At 37.4% G+C, this 18,310-nt stretch overlaps 1 protein-coding gene across 2 annotated transcripts in view; it reads right to left on the reverse strand.

Moving 5' to 3' along the window:
• Window positions 1–18,310, reverse strand: part of LOC150089720 (eukaryotic translation initiation factor 4E-1A-like) — a 145,419-nt gene that overhangs the window by 18,181 nt on the left and 108,928 nt on the right. The window contains exon 6 of one of the 2 annotated variants that reach the window (XM_090368760.1): window positions 9,576–9,630. The exons of the other annotated variant lie outside the window; for it this stretch is intronic. Within the exon in view, the coding sequence (XP_090224886.1) occupies window positions 9,576–9,630 (55 nt within the window). The remainder of the gene's footprint in view (window positions 1–9,575; window positions 9,631–18,310) is intronic. 2 annotated transcript variants of the gene reach the window in all.

Below are 18,310 nucleotides of genomic sequence, written 5' to 3' on the forward strand. Positions count from 1 at the left end.
GGTGATTATTCTGAGCAAGAGGAAGAATCCCATCAGCATTGAGCATGCTCAAACCATTCAAGGTTATACACCTCAATCAGTTCACCTCACAGGTGCCTAGTTTCCAGACACTGTAATTTGCAAAACTTAAGCCTTTCTTCGTAAGAGCAACCCTTTGTTCCATTCACTAATCTTGTTTCCCTTCTCTGTACTCGTTCCAACAGCTCTACATCCTTAAAATGAGGCCTCCAGACCTGTATACAGTACTCAAGGTGTGGCCTGACCATTGCCTTATACAACGGGGTAATTACCTCGTTATCCCTGCTAGAAAAATTCCTGTATATCATTGACAAGACACCATGAGCTACTCTTGCCGACCGTCTGCACTGCTCAGAAACTTCATATCTGCCTGCACAATTACCCCCAGGTCCTTTTTGTTCTTTACCACTGTCAGTGTAGTACCACAGAGTTGATACTTTACACTGGGGTTACTGCTTTCCATATGTAGTACTTTACATTTGTCAATGTAAACTTCATTTGCCACCTCTCAGCCCATCTGCTCAACTTTTCTAGATCCTGTTACAGCAGCGTACTGTCATTAGTGTCCTTAACAATCCTGCCAACCATCATATCGTCTGCAAACTTGGACATTAAGCTTGATATACCATCATCAATATCATTTATAAATACAGAAAACAACAATGGACCCAATACTGAACCCTGAGGGATTCCACTAATAACATTAGTCCATGATGAGCAGTGACCACTGATTATCACTCTGTCTTCTCCCTCTCAATCATTCCTTTATCCATAGCAGCAATTTGCCTCCAATTTGTTCAGCAGTCTTCCATGTGCAACAGTATCACCCTTTGATCCCATTTTGTGAATTGGGGACCTCCCTTGAGTACAAGGAAGGGTTCATAATTATGGCTAAGGGTTTGCTTACTTCCTTTAATAGATAGATCCCATGCACCCCAGGTGAACTGGATAGATCCCATGCACCCCAGGTGCCTTTCTTATGTTCAATTTCAACAATTTCTTCTCCACTTTGCTCTCAGTTATTACAAAATCATTTAGCTCTCTGCCTGAGTTCATGTGAGAATTCCATGTTTGACAATGCTTTCGATCCAGATAAAAGATGTTGGTAGCAGAGAGTTATGCTATCACTGAAAATGGATTTGCGAGGTAATTGTCACACTTGAATGTTAAAAAGGCTTTTTGATATTATCTATTAAGATATTAGAAATAAATAATATCTAAAAGATATTATTTATCTTTTGATATTAAAAGCAACTCTGCCATAGCTGGTTAGTTGAGAAAGGAGGAGAAAGGAGTTGAGAAAGGAGGAGGAGACCGAGTCAGGGAAATATAATTGTTCCAACAGTAGTGGAGGAAATGCCAATTACATAATGTTGAATTATGTAATTGACTGAGGGTTCATTCTCATGGTGGTATGACTATACCTATATGATTCCCTCCTTGTGTACTTATCTAGCTGGGCATTCAATTTCTCCAGGCTGTCAGTCTTATCCAGCCATAGAGGCAATTTATTTCAGTAATTACGAACAGTAAATCCAATCTAAACCTCTTCCCCCATAATTTCAATCTGTGGCCCTTAGTTCTAGATTCATAAGTGAAAATATTGTCCTCATTCATTTTACTCTTTTCTCACAGAGCCATAATCAATCAGGTCCTCAATCAAGTCCCTCTAAGGTACCTGGTTACTAAGTGCTGTAGCTCAAAGTCATTTTACATATGGATATTTTGCTGATATCACTAGGTGCATTTCCAGTCTTTGTATCTTTTCAAGAAGTTAAGTCTTTTTTTGATTAAACACGACTTCCTTCAAAATTCCATTTTTATCTAAATGATTCAGGATTGCACTCTTGGCTACATCTTCCATGATTTTCACTACCACTGAAGTCAGACTGACCAGTCTTTAGGTATTCAGTTCACTCTTAAAACTAATGTACCTTTATGTAATGGTGATACACTGGTGTTTTTTTTTTTTTTTTTTTTTTTTGGTAGTTGTTGGCGCATAAGCTTCTGTGGCCATAATGCACCTCCCAAGGTTTTTGCAGTACATTGATCCGAGGCGGGACTCGAACCCGTGACCTTTGGGTTGCCAGGCAGGCACTTTACTCACCCGGCTAGCCTGGTCGGCAATACACTGGCCCTTCTCCAATCAAAAGAATCTATCTCTCTCAAAATTATTGAGTTTATGCATCTAACTGAAGGAGCCTTACCTATTCCTTCTTTCCTTCTTTGCATTCACATACATGAAAAACTCAAAGTCACTGTTCTATGCTCTTTTAGCTGTGATTTTTTCTCATAACTTTTGCCAACTTGATCTTTTTTTCTACAGGTCAAGCTGTAGCTGTTAAAGGATTTAGTACTTTTTGTTGCTTGTTAATGTTCCAGGCTATCTTTTTCTGCTCTATTAAACTGGCTAGCTCATTATTCATCTATCTTGGTATCTCCTTTGATCACATTTTCTTAATCATATATGTGCATTCTAAATTTTTTAACATTTTCTTAATCTTATAATGGCATTAATTTAAATGTATCCCATAATTCTAATATATCTACTCTATCTCTTCAATTTATTTGAGGTCAAATTAATGACCTACTGATAATAGGTAATGATTACTTAGTTTCTAGGTTTGTGATTTTTGCATGAAGGATTAGACTGAGTATATCAATTCGTTAAATCCATTACTATATAGTAAATGTTTTCCTGAACTCTTAGGTTGTCATTGGTTGACAATTGTGTCAAGATTGTAGACCTAACAACTTTTATCTATATGCCATCTAAAAGAAAACTGACCCCCGAAGGACTGTGGTTGTTTGAAATGTATATCAGGTCTAATCGTACAAAAAGTAGTATTAACAAAGATGCTGATATTAGAACTTCTGCAAAGTCAAGTCTTATATTGTTAATAAAAAGCAAAGGGCACATTTCTGATGTTTGGCCATTAAGTGATAAAAATTCTACCGGGTTTTTCCATTAAGAAGCCCATGGGCTTATATTTGGTTTTTGCATTTTTAAAGTTCTCATGTTGTCCCTAAATAGAAGCCCATGAACTTCTTAACGGAAACAGGTTTATTTTGAAATAATATTTATTTGATTAATGAAAGGCTATTTTTATTTTAAATAATATTTATTTGATTAATGAAAGGTTATTTTTATTTTAAATATTGCAACAATAGAACAGTATGAAATTATTAGTAATTTTCATTCAGAACGTGTTGTATCAGAGCAATCCGAGTTAGTAGTGGAAGAATTGTTGTTTTCGTCTTCATCCAATTTCATTAATTCTTCATCACTTCCATCACTAGCAGCTAGATCATCAGATTCAATTTCAAGTCCATGAATGTTTTCAAGGATAATTCACAATTTTTGAATTAATATATTGGTTGCTGGTACTTCTGTCCATTTGCAGCAATGCCGCAACATTCAAATGCTCTTTGAATTGATTTTGATTGTATTGTATTACAGGCAGAAATAACCATTTCAACAATCTTTTGGTAAGATGGTCTTTTTCTATATCCTTTTGGAGTAAATTCAGCAGTTTCTTCTCTTACCCAATTATCCCATTCCTTTCTCATAGCAGCTTTGAAACTGGAATTTATGGCAACATCTAGGGGCTGCGTGTAGCGCATTGTCTTTCCTGGAATTATTACTGCCTTTGAGCCATAATTTTTAAAAAGATATTTTAAAATTTCTTCTTTCTTATGAGTTCCATAAGAATCCCAAATAATTACTGATGGAGTGTTACTAAAATAAGATCCTCTCTTGCAGAAAACAGTATCCATCCACGTCTTCAGTAGATTTGTGTCCATTGATCCGCTTTTGTTTACAGCAACAACTGCTTTACCACTAGGGATTGTTACTTTGGGAATTTTCTTTAAGCCACGAAAAATAATCATAGGTGGGAGTATGCATCCATCCAATGATATTGTCAAACAGACAGTGTATTGATTTTTTCTGAACCCTGTATCCGCACCATCAACATTTTTGCTCCCAACAAAGTGAAGAGTGCAATCTCTTGCCATGTCAAAGTAAGATGGAGTTTCATCCATATTAAAAACGATCACTTGTCATTCCTGCTGTAGCATTATTTACTTGAATTAAGTATTGCTTTACTTGTTCTTGCGTTTCCTATGGATCGCGATTATCCAGTTGTCCATGATGAGTTATTTTACGTGATCTAACCTGATGTCTCCTGGTCCATCCAAATAAGAACTTGTTGCTTACTTTAAAAGCAGGTGGTATTTTAAGACCAAATTCTGGTGAGAAAATATAGTTTCACAATGTGTTATAGGTAACTGATCAGTGGTTATTTCGTTCCTTTTTGAAAAATTCAAATAGTTTTTTCTCAATTTCGGGAATGTTTGTTTGTTATTTGGTTCTTAGGAGCATTAGCAACTAAGGCCATATTGCTCCGGGAATATGCGGTGGTCATTCCCTGACCTTTCCGCATCCTCCGTATCTGGTGGTGACGGGCTCGAACCCCAGTCTAATCAAGAAGAGTATGCTACGCACTGCTGCTCCTTCCCATCTGGTTACGGAGGCGCCCTCAATTTTGGGATAAAACGCCTTCTTTTCTGCGCCCTCAAGATGTTTGTGTTTACGTTTTTTAACCAGCTTCAATAATTCTGCTTCTTGTTGCAATATCGAATTTTGACTTTCCCCTGCTTTTAAACGTGTCACAAACTGTAGCTTTTCCTGGATAGTATACAATTTTCATTTACTAGACTTTTTATTTTCTATTTTTAGGGTTAAATATTCTGAAAACGAGTAAAGACGCGCAGTTCACATCTATTGCAATGTCAAAGTTTGCAGATGATACAAAGGTTGGCAGGGTTGTTAAAGACAGTAATGGCAGTGTGCTACTGCAACAGGATCTAGATAATTTGGGCAGATGGGCTAAGAAGTGGCAACTGAAGTTTAACCTTGACAAATGCAAAGTACTGCATATGGGTAGAAGTAACCCCAGAGAAACATACCAACTGTGTGGTACTACACGTAAGGTGGTAGAAAATGAAAAAGACCTGGGAGTAATTGTGCAGGCAGACATGAAGTTTTCTGAGCAATGCAGACAGGCTGCCAGGGCAGGTCATGGGGTTTTGTCAATGATATATAGGAATTTTGCTAGCAGGGAAAAGGAGGTGATTATCCCTCTGTATAAGGCAATGGTCAGGCCACGCCTTGAGTACTGCGTACAGGTCTGGAGGCCTCATTTTAGGAAGGATGTAGATTTACTTGAGCATGTACAGAGAAGGGCAACAAGATTGATGAGGGGAATGAAGGGATCCTCTTAACAAGAGAGGCTTAAGTTCTGCAAATTGCAGTGGCTGGAGACTAGGCACCTGCGCGGTGATCTGATTGAGGTATATAAGGCCTTGAATGGGTTGATCACGCTGAATTCTGATGGGATCCTTCCACTTGTTCAGATTACGAACCTAAGGGGGCATAAATTCAAATTAAGAAAAGACAGATGTAGAATAGATGTGCAGAAATTTGCCTTTAGCCAGCGGGTGGTTAATTGCTGGAACAAACTTCCATCTGTCATTGTGGAAGTTGATAGGTTGAATAAATTTAAGGAGGAACTGGACAGGCATTTGGAGGGAATAGTGTGATTTTTTTTTTTTTGGCTGATGCTGCATAAGCTCATGCACATGCTTTCTTGGATCACATGCCGCCACTACTACTAGATCTCGGGCATGAGCAGAGTGCCGATATACGGTACGAGAAAGCATGTTATTATTTGTCCCCAATAAAAGCCCATGGGCTTCTATTTGGAAAACAAAATCCTAATATAGGCCCAGATGGGCCTATATTTGGGTGGGCCTCTTAATGAAAAAACCCGGTAGTTACACCACTATGCAGAGATAGCAGTATGGTATTATTTTGGAAGGGGAAAATACCATAACTGATCTTATATTTTCCATTGATTATCCCCCTCCCTCCCTTAAATAAAAAAAATGCTAAACTTGTAACAGAATTACATACAATAAATAGCTAATGGTTCCCCCCCCCCACAATGTGAGATGACGGAATCTAGAAAATTCCAAGTTTCAGCAAGGATGAAGTCCAATTTGGAGTTTTAATTCTATTTAATATATTTACTATATTTTCCTCTGCAAAAATGCCTGTGATAAACTGATTGAAACAGAAAAATCACAGAAAACTGAGCTAAAGATATCCCAGATGATGATAAATGGAAAAAAAAAAATAAATAAATAAAATAAATAAATATATACATACAAAGCTCATTCAAACAAAAACTGCAAAAGTTAAAAGTATTTCAACAAAGAAACTATACAGTCAACAGTTCCCACTACATTCAATGCTACAACACTGCATTAATGCCTTGGTTCCTTAGGAAAAGAAGTCCTGCAGTAGGTGGAGCGTACCTCTTCATCTGATCAGTGGCATCCTTTTAGTGTTTTTTGGTGGCCAAAAAAGGTAATAATCACAAAAACATAAGTCTGGTGAATGTGGAAGATGGGATATCTCAAACTACATTTTCTTTTTTTAATGATTCACTGTATAACAGACAGTATAAGAATGGGTATTATAATGCTGCAGGCAGATGGCCGAGGATATTAAACCAAGTTTCTTTTGAAATAACTTTAGTTGGTTCAGAGGCACATCGTACTCATCCCCCCCCACTCTCTCTCTAACATTTTCCTAGTTGATGCTTTGGTACAGACTTTCTTCAGTCAAGGTGAGCCTGTATGGTACCACTCTGAACTTGGGTGTTTATATTCTGGTGTGAACTAGTGCGCCCAGGATTCATCTCCAGTCAATGTTTTCCAAAGAAAGTGACAATCATATTCATCTCCACGCGTTCACACTGTCCAAGAAGCATACAGCATATATTAAGTTAGTTAGTTAGTTATTTGGTTTTTGGGAGTATTAGCAACTAAGGCCATATTGCTCTGGGATATGCGGTGGTCATTCCCTGACCTTTCCGCATCCTCCGTATTTGGTGGTGACGGGCTCAAACCCTGGTCTAATCAAGAAGCGTGTGCTATGCACTGCTGCTGCTTCCCACTTGGCTACGGAGGCGCCACATATATATATTAAGTTAGGAGGCCTCATTTTAGGAAGGATGTAGATTTACTTGAGCATGTACAGAGAAGGGCAACAAGATTGATGAGGGGAATGAAGGGATCCTCTTAACAAGAGAGGCTTAAGTTCTGCAAATTGCAGTGGCTGGAGACTAGGCACCTGCGCGGTGATCTGATTGAGGTATATAAGGCCTTGAATGGGTTGATCACGCTGAATTCTGATGGGATCCTTCCACTTGTTCAGATTACGAACCTAAGGGGGCATAAATTCAAATTAAGAAAAGACAGATGTAGAATAGATGTGCAGAAATTTGCCTTTAGCCAGCGGGTGGTTAATTGCTGGAACAAACTTCCATCTGTCATTGTGGAAGTTGATAGGTTGAATAAATTTAAGGAGGAACTGGACAGGCATTTGGAGGGAATAGTGTGATTTTTTTTTTTTTGGCTGATGCTGCATAAGCTCATGCACATGCTTTCTTGGATCACATGCCGCCACTACTACTAGATCTCGGGCATGAGCAGAGTGCCGATATACGGTACGAGAAAGCATGTTATTATTTGTCCCCAATAAAAGCCCATGGGCTTCTATTTGGAAAACAAAATCCTAATATAGGCCCAGATGGGCCTATATTTGGGTGGGCCTCTTAATGAAAAAACCCGGTAGTTACACCACTATGCAGAGATAGCAGTATGGTATTATTTTGGAAGGGGAAAATACCATAACTGATCTTATATTTTCCATTGATTATCCCCCTCCCTCCCTTAAATAAAAAAAATGCTAAACTTGTAACAGAATTACATACAATAAATAGCTAATGGTTCCCCCCCCCACAATGTGAGATGACGGAATCTAGAAAATTCCAAGTTTCAGCAAGGATGAAGTCCAATTTGGAGTTTTAATTCTATTTAATATATTTACTATATTTTCCTCTGCAAAAATGCCTGTGATAAACTGATTGAAACAGAAAAATCACAGAAAACTGAGCTAAAGATATCCCAGATGATGATAAATGGAAAAAAAAAAAAAAATAAATAAAATAAATAAATATATACATACAAAGCTCATTCAAACAAAAACTGCAAAAGTTAAAAGTATTTCAACAAAGAAACTATACAGTCAACAGTTCCCACTACATTCAATGCTACAACACTGCATTAATGCCTTGGTTCCTTAGGAAAAGAAGTCCTGCAGTAGGTGGAGCGTACCTCTTCATCTGATCAGTGGCATCCTTTTAGTGTTTTTTGGTGGCCAAAAAAGGTAATAATCACAAAAACATAAGTCTGGTGAATGTGGAAGATGGGATATCTCAAACTACATTTTCTTTTTTTAATGATTCACTGTATAACAGACAGTATAAGAATGGGTATTATAATGCTGCAGGCAGATGGCCGAGGATATTAAACCAAGTTTCTTTTGAAATAACTTTAGTTGGTTCAGAGGCACATCGTACTCATCCCCCCCCCACTCTCTCTCTAACATTTTCCTAGTTGATGCTTTGGTACAGACTTTCTTCAGTCAAGGTGAGCCTGTATGGTACCACTCTGAACTTGGGTGTTTATATTCTGGTGTGAACTAGTGCGCCCAGGATTCATCTCCAGTCAATGTTTTCCAAAGAAAGTGACAATCATATTCATCTCCACGCGTTCACACTGTCCAAGAAGCATACAGCATATATTAAGTTAGTTAGTTAGTTATTTGGTTTTTGGGAGTATTAGCAACTAAGGCCATATTGCTCTGGGATATGCGGTGGTCATTCCCTGACCTTTCCGCATCCTCCGTATTTGGTGGTGACGGGCTCAAACCCTGGTCTAATCAAGAAGCGTGTGCTATGCACTGCTGCTGCTTCCCACTTGGCTACGGAGGCGCCACATATATATATTAAGTTACTGTTCTTTCGGTGCTGGTATTAAACTACAAAAAATCCACTGAGCACAAACTTTTTGAAAGTACAACTCTTCTCTAACAATAGTATGTGCTGTACCAACACTAATCTTGCATGGCATTTCTTCAATTCTAATGTGATGGTTTCTTGTAAGGGTCTTTCCCTGCCATTATGACTTCTGGTGTCACAGCACTATGTGCTTTACCCGGTCAAAGAAAATCTTTTGACACTTTCAATACTGTTCTTTACACTTATTCAAAAACCTGTAGACTTCGCATTGACTTGTGTACACTTCACCATATTAAGACAAAATTCTGTGATAAATTTTAATGGTTTTATTCCTTCTGCATTCAAAAATTAGATTACACACCGCATATCTACCTTGGCGCATGACTAAAAGGGTGCCGTCATCTTGAAAACTGACCGTTTCCAAACAAGACTGGTAAACGTCATGTGGGCATTTAGTGGTTTCGATCAATAATCTGACAAGATTATCATTAGATTTTGCATAATATGCATTTTATGTTGGTTTTGCAATTTTTATCTGAATAGCTGTTGTAATACTCAATGTAATATAATGCAGAAAATATGCATTATACTACGTTCACAACACAAACATTTAAATGTACTTACTTGGTAACCAATTGAAGCTAATGGATGAAGATTTAACCTTTCCTTTAATTTCTTCCTAAAAATAAGTATTTATTATTTATATTAAAAGGAATTCAGTTAGACAGACTATCAGAGAGAGAGATTTAATTAAGTATGTAATTTATTTAGAGAAGCCCAAACTTGTTTTTGTCAATGGAGGAGGAAACAAAGAATTACCAGACTGCAACACAGAAAAAACAGCAGCATACTATTATGAAACTATTTCAACATCTGCATTGGGGGAAAAAAAAAAAAAAACCCACATACCTTTACTTGTTTGTGGCAATGGGCCAATATTGATTTAATATCTTTAATAGGGATTTAATATTCTTTAACAACTTTCATTGCATTTTCAGCGGAAGTTTTCCCTTCCTTATACCATTTGGCTGCTTGTTTAGACTTAACACACCATTTAACACAAGATTTCTAAGTGAGGGCAACTACTATCAGATGAGAGACTAGCAAGTCTAGAAATGTGACAGCAATGCCTCAGTTTCAAAATGAATAGCAGATTCACCTCTTTTGGATTTGCTATTCAATTAAGAAACAAAATTAGTAATTTTAGGGTGAACCATGGATAACATTTCTCAATGAACATAAACCCAATTCCTGTTACTGAAGGGAACAAGGTCTCCCAAGACAGTAACGCAGAAAACTGGCACACGTAGAAGGGTACTCTTTTTTTTTAAATGAACCCCCCCCACAGCCCAAAGACATTAGAAGCTATAGTACTTAATACAGTGCATGTGTTGCTGTGAGTTTGGGGTTGGATGGTGAATGGATGTTGATCTGCATGCAGCATGTGTTTGGACTGGTTTAGAAGAGTGGAAGAATTACAGATGCCAATTCAGAAGAACAGCATCCATGGAAATACTTACAGAAAAGGCATACAGCAGAATCAATGTCTATGAAACACAGTGGAGAAATTTTGCAAGAGATCAGTCATTAAATTAACCAGACTGGACTCTTGAATATAGTCTAAAAGCTTTAAGAAAGGCATTAGAAACAAAACAATAAGTGGTAATATTGTTACCAATTACAAATTTGTAATTTATAGAGTGGGTAGGTTTTTCAAAGAAAAGTAAAACCAAGAGTGAAAAGAAAATCCAGTTATTTGATGCAGAGGATGCAATATTTATAATGTGCTTACATTCCATCTTCCAGTTTCTCAAATTGGAAGGTGGAATATAGCATGTTATTACTGGCAAAATCAGAGAGAGGATTTTCAATCAGTGAAAGAACGACATTAATATAAAAGAGGAAAGAGTAGGAGGAAGAAATTAATGAGGCCAGCATTAGTGCAGAAGCTAGAAGACAAGAAACCATCTACTAACATCCATAGAAATTTGTCAGAGAGAAAAGGCTAGAATAATTATTCAATAATAACCATTTGTAAAAAAAAAAAAAATGCAGGCCATGAGACAGGAGCTTGTTTAGAAGACCATTATGCCAAACGCAATGTGTTTCTTGTATTTCTTGTGTCTCACCACAATTTTTCATCAAATTTGTTCAAGGATGAGTAACATAAACCAATATATCAAGTGGATTGACACTAACAGAATCAATATTGGCAATCATTGATCAAATGAAGGATTTCAAAGTGGTTTAAGAGTTGGCAGTTTACAGATTACTTTGGAAAGAGTAGAAAAGAGCTAGAAGAAAAGAGTAGAAAGGAAAGAGATAAGCGCATTGAGATAATAACAGGAAGAGAAGGAGAACTGTTTTAGAAAATGGCTGGATGGGAGCAAATTTCCAAGCAGAAAAAAAAATATCAGTTGAATAAGGTGTAAAAAAGTGACATAGAACAGCAAGCTCTGCAAGCACAGGTTTGAAAACAATTGGAGAAATGCTATTAGGCCATGGCATTTTCTTGGCATTAAGATTATTCTGTTGGAAGAACATGAGAGGCACTGAGTGGAGTATAACAGATTAGTAGGAGGTGATTTTCAAAGATCATTGATACAACAGTTAGAAGAAAACTAAGATGTTAGTAAGTCTGCTTTATCTTTAACTGAGAATGCAACAGAACCTTCATGTTTTAATATGAGATGAGAGTACAGATGGACAGAAGTTAAAGCCAACAGTTTTGGCAAGAGACAGGAATGCTCCACTACCATTGGAACAAGAAGCAAGTTTTCTACTCTTAGTCCATTCAAAATTGAGTTTGGATTGATTCATAAGTGGTTCTGAATAGAAAATTAAGCTTGACATTTGGATACAAACCAATTGAGATATGCTACAATCTTACCTTGAACAGTGTGTCCTTTGGTATTACAGTATATGGCAAAAATGAACATTATGTAATTTCTTTGGTTGGAACATTGATGCTCTGACTGTATCACTAAAATCATTCTCCTCTTAGGAAAGAAAAATCTTTATGTTTATCCCACTCAAATTTATATCTTTTATAAGCATTAATCCAGCTATTTTAGAGAAGATATCTTCCAATTTACTACATAATTAGCTCTCCACTCATCTATGTAGTCTTTTATGCCAGATGGCATTTTTGGGGCAGGCTCTAGAAAACTGCTAGCCAGAATAATAACAAACATCACCACAGTTCAAAAATTCTGGTCTACTTGACAGATTACAAACACTTCCATGCAATAAGAGGGGACAAGTTGGCAAGCTCTGATGAAGCCGTTTCCCAGAATTTCCCTTAAATAGTTGAAGCAATGGAAGATCATTTTGATAGAAATGGAGCTATAAGGCATGGATTTGTTAAGGAATAGCAAACTCACCATTTGACATTAATTTAACAAATCACCTACTATGTGTGATCATAAAAGAATGACATGCAAAGAATATTGGAATGAGCAGCAGCCTGGAAAACAAGATGCAGGGTACTTCAGAGACTGCTGGGAGTCATTGTGGTACAAGTAAACACATGGGTTGTTTACTTGTACGAATTGGTATACTTGCATGTACACCAATGCTAGGAGTTTGGTAAATAAATTTCATGAATTTGAGGTATTGCTCAGAACATCAAAGGCAGATATTGTTGGGATATCAGAGACATGGTGTCACACAGATATAAGGAATGCAGAACTGGAATTTGGGGAGTACAATGTGTACAGGAAGGATAGACAAGATAGGAAGGGAGGAGGGGTTATACTATTAGCTAAGAAACACAAAATCCAAGAAAATGAAGCCAGTTGACATCGCTGACAGTGCAGTGTCGAGTCAGTTTGGTGTGACATAAGCATTGGGAGATCAAAATCGAGAGTCAGAGTGTGTTATAGGCCTAATGACTCTGATGAGTATAATAAGGAACTGTACAGGGAAATAAAGTGGGCCAGTAAATCAGAGAGTCTTATAATCGGGGATTTCAATTTCCCAGATATAGACTGGAATTTGTGGGTTGGTCACTCACACACTAGCAAAGCTTCTGTGGATTTATTGGATGACTGTTTTCTACATCAGCATGTTCGGGAGGCAACTAGAGGGAGTAATACTCTTGGATCTGATTACCAGTAGTGATTCTTCATGCATTAAGAATCTGCAGATAAAGGAACCACTAGGTGGCAGTGATCACAGTGTGCTGAAGTGGGATTTACTCAAAGAGGTAACTAGCATTAGGGGTAAAGGGAAGGGTTATTGCTTCCGTAAAGGCAACTATGATGGACTGAGACAGTATTTAAATTCTATACAGTGGGACCAACTGATGATGTTACCAACAGCAAATTCAAAATGGGAAGCATTCAAAGAACTTATCTTGGAAGCTACCATACTTGGCTTTACATACCAACTAAGAAATATTGTTCAAGGTTTAGGCCTAAATGGATGTCAGATGAACTAATGAGGCATATGGCAGAGAAGAAAAATGCATGGGATACATACAAATTAACATGTGGCACAGAAGCCCATGATAGATACAAGTTGATCTGTAACCAAATTACAAAGAAGGTTAGGCAGGTGAAGGCCGATTACGAGAGATCCTTGGCAAGGGATGCGAAGAAAAACAGCAAAGAGTTCTTTACTTATGTAAACTCTAGAAGGAAGGGGATGAATCAGATTGGTCCACTTGATATTGATGGGTCAACTGTTGATGATCCTGCTCAGGTAGCTAACAAACTAAATGAATATTTTGCATCGACATTCACACATGAGGAGTTATTCAGCGAGGGGAATGCCAGAGGTGTATTCAACTCTAGCAGTAAGCTACAGAATCTTGAAATAACTGGGAGTAAAGTAGAGGAGAAACTGTTGAAGATAAACACAAGAAAGGCACCCGAGGTGGTAGTAGTAGTGGCACATGATGCAAGAAAGCAAGTGTAGGAGCTTATGCAGCATCAGCCAAAAAAAAAAAAAAAAAAAAAATCACACCATTCCCTCCAAATGCCTGTCCAGTTCCTCCTTAAATTTGGCAAAGGCAGATTATGAGAAATCCTTGGCAAAGGATGCAAAGAAAAACAACAAAGAGTTCTTTACCTATGTAAACTCTAGAAGGAGAGGGATGAATCAGATTGGTCCACTGGATATTGATGGTTCAACTGTTGATGATCCTGCTCAGGTGGCTAACAAACTAAATGAATATTTTGCGTCTACATTCACCCATGAGGAGTTATTCAGGGAGGGGAATGCCAGAGATGAGTTAAACTCTGGCAGTGAGCTAGATGATTTTGTAATAACTGAGAGGAAAGTGGAGGAGAAATTGTTGAAGATAAACATAAAAAAGGCACCCGGGGTGGATGAGATCTATCCAGTTATATTAAAGGAGGCAGCAAAGGAAGTAAGCAAACCCTTAGCCATAATTATGAGAGCTTCTTTGGACTCAGGGGAGGTACCCATTGACTGGAGATGTGCAAATGTGATCCCAATTCACAAAGGAGGATCAAAGGGCAACACAAGTAATTGTAGACTTGTTAGTTTAACTTCTGTTCCAGGAAAATTAATGGAGGCACTGGTTAAAGAAGCACTGCAGGATCATTTAGACAAGACTTCAGTCATAGCTTGGACACAGCATGGTTTTGTTAAGGGAAAGTCTTGCGTGACCAATTTGATTGGATACTATGATGTGGTCACAAAGGAACTGGATTCAGGGAATAATTTTGATATCATATATTTGGATCTTAGAAAGGCTTTTGATACTGTTGCACATGGAAAACTGCTGCACAAATTGGAGCAGTGTGGCATTGAAGGCAAATTGCTGCTATGGATAAAGGGATGGTTGAGTGGGAGAAGACAGAGTGGTAATCAATGGACACTACTCATCATGGACTAATGTTATTAGTGGAGTCCCTCAGGGTTCAGTGTTGGGTCCATTGTTTTCTGTATTTAAAAATGATACTGATGATAGTATATCAAGCTTAATGTCGAAGTTTGCAGACGATACGAAGGTTGGCGGTGTTGTTAAAGACACTAATGACAGTACGTTGCTGCAACAGGATCTAGAAATGTTGAGAAGATGGGCTGAGAGGTGGCAAATGAAGTTTAGCATTGACAAATGTAAAGTACTACATATGGGAAGCAGCAACCCCAGAGTGACATATCAACTCTGTGGTACTGCACTGACAGTGGTTGTTGTTATTTGGTTTTTAGGAGCATTAGCAACTAAGGCCATATTGCTCCGGGAATATGCGGTGGTCATTCCCTGACCTTCCTCCGTATTTGGTAGTCACAGGCTCGAACTCCGGTCGAATCAAGAAGCGTGTGCTGTGCACTGCTGCTCTTGCCCACCTGGCTGCGGAGGTGCCATGACTGACAGTGATAGAGAATGAAAAGGACCTGGGGGTAATTGTGCAGGCAGATATGAAGTTTTCTGAGCAGTGCAGACAGTCTGCAAGAGTAGCTCATAGCGTCTTGTCAATGATATACAGGAATTTTTCTAGCAGGATAAGGAGGTGATTATCCCCTTATATAAAGCAATGGTCAAGCCACACCTTGAGTACTGTATACAGGTCTGGAGGCCTCATTTTAAGAAGGATGTAGAGCTGTTGGAACAAGTACAGAGAAGGGCAACAAGATTAGTGAATGGAACAAAGGGTTGCACTTACAAAGAAAGGCTTAAATTTTGCAAATTACAGTGTCTGGAGACTAGGCACCTGCGAGGTGATCTGAATGAGGTGTATAAAGCCTTGAATGGTTTGATGGAATTCTTCCTCTTGCTTAGAATAATCATTTGAGAGGGCATAAATTGAAATTGAGGAAAGACGTGTAAGATAGATGTGCGGAAGTTTGCCTTTAGCCAGCGGGTGGTTGGTTGGTGAAACCGACGCATCCTTTGTTGTGGAAGTTGATAGCCTAAATAAATTTAAGGCTGAGCTGGACAGGTATTTGGAACAGACGGAGGGGTGAAATGGGAGCAGGGTTTTTTTTTTTTTGGCTGATGCTGCATAAGCTTGCTTTCTTGCATCATATGCCTCTACTAATGCTAATATTTTGACATCACATACTTCAATTTCAGTAAAGTTTCTGATACTGTTCAACTTGAATGGCTCTTCCATAAACTAGAACAATATGGCATTAGAGGAAGATACCATGGATAAAGAGATGGTTAAGTGGCAGGGAACAAACTGTAGTTATAAACAGCCACTGCTCTTAATGGATTAATGTTATGAGTGGGGTACCATAGGATTCAAGGTTGGGCCCACTGTTTTTAATATTTATGTTGGTATTTCAAATTTGGGTATTTTAAATGATACAAAGATGGGTAGGTAGTTTAATGACATTAATTAGGGTATGCTACTTCAAGATTAACGGCCTCCGTAGCTGAGTGGTCAGGAGCGGGAGTGCAGTAGCACTCCCGCTCCTTGAGTAGACCGGGGTTCAAGCCCCTGACTGCTAAATACAATCAATCTGCCAACCCGCACTGGACCAGCGTGGCAGATTATGGTCCATTTCCCTCAACATGAATTGTTGAGGAGGCTTCCATCCTGCAGTGGGTTGATAATGGCTGCAGTTTACCCTTTTTTTTTACTTCAAGATTTAGCTAAGCTAGACAGATGGTCTGAAAAATGGCAATTGAGGTTTAACAGCAATAAATGCAAGGTATTACATTTTAGAAATCCTAGATTATTCTGGGATTTCTAAAATGTAAACTGTACAGTCCTTGGGGTAACTGTACAGTCCAACATGAAATTCTCATTGCAAACATGCTACTAGAATAGCCCATGGGGTTCTGTCAATGATATACAGGCTTTGCAGTAGGAAGGCCAAAGAGGTAATCAGATCACGTCTGGAATGCACACAGGCCTGGAAACCTCATCTTAGAAAGGACATAGATCTGTTTGGAAAGGGCACAGAGAAGATAAACATGATTAATTAGGGTCACAAAAGGATGTTCTGTAAATTGCAGTCTCTGGAACTAGGCATCTGTGGTGACCTAATGACATGTACAAGGCTTTAAAAGGGTTAAGTAAACTAAATGCTGATGGCATCTTTATTGTTTCTCAGGTGAAACACACATAATGGAGCATTAGATTGGAAAACAATAATAATGCAGAACAGATGTACAGAATTCATATTCAGATAAAGAGCCTGACATGGTATCATGAAATTGTGGCATCCTTAGCAACAGAATGCACCCAGGGCCGCTGCGTGGGTGTCAGCCGCCCGGGCGCAAACTTTCATAAGACTGCCCTCTACTAGAAAGGGGCTACAAAAAAATAATTAAAAATTTTATTATTCTAATCACAGTACAACCAGGTCAAAGTATTGTTAAATATATCATAAAAACAGAAAAAATATAAATAGGTCACAAAATAAATTTTTGGCATAAAAAAAAAAAAAAAAAAAATTACATATTATGATAATAATCAGTTCAACTTGTTAATAAGTATCACTAAAAAGAGAATTTAAAATTCTTTAATATTATTTTAGTAATCAAAGTACATTCAGTTCAACTTATTCAACTTATCACAAAAAAAATAAAATAAATAAATATATAAGTAGGTAACAAAATATTTTTTTTGGCAGCACAAAAAGATTACATACTGTATATAAGTAACTATTAGTCTAATATTCTAATCTTATATAATATGTAAAAACTATAATCAAATAGCAGTGTATTGCACTAATATTTAGTAGTACATAAATTTGTATTATATTTTTATATAATCACGGAATTTAATCACACACATAATTAAAATAACTACATAATTCGTACTCTTCGGGCTTTTGCTGCTACAAAATTCTTGATTAATGCACCAATGTCCAAATTATCCATAATATCATTTTCTATAGATATTATAGATAAATCTGTTAAACGTTCCTGTTCCATAGTTGATCGTAAATATTTTTTTATAATTTTAAGCTTCGAAAAACTTCTTTCCCCTGGAGCAACTGACACTGGTAGTGTCAGAAAAATTCTTAGGACTACTGAAATATTTGTAAATGCATCCTGTAAATTGTTCTCATATATAAAATTTAATAAATCATGAGGAAACATTTATTTTTTTATAAAATATTGTAAGCATTTGATTTCCTCAAAAAGAGCTATGCCGTCAATATCACGATCATTCGAATTTTTGTCGTCGCTTAATTTCATATGCAAATCTTTGCAATGTTTTAATATATCTTTCTCATTCCATTCTTTTAACGTGTTGATATTATGGATAATTTTAAACATTTCATTATTCTCTTTCAAGAGCATAAACCTTTCAGTAAGAGATGACAGTAGTATCAAGAAAAAAAGTCTTTTAAAATTATCATTGGCATTTTTTATAGGTTCGTCCCTTGCTTCATATTCAAACATTTTTTCCTTTGGTCTTTTTTGA

The sequence above is a fragment of the Mastigoproctus giganteus genome, chromosome 2, assembly GCF_048544385.1.
Source record: "Mastigoproctus giganteus isolate SK-2022 chromosome 2, ASM4854438v1, whole genome shotgun sequence".
NCBI classification, from domain to species: Eukaryota; Metazoa; Arthropoda; class Arachnida; order Uropygi; family Thelyphonidae; genus Mastigoproctus; species Mastigoproctus giganteus.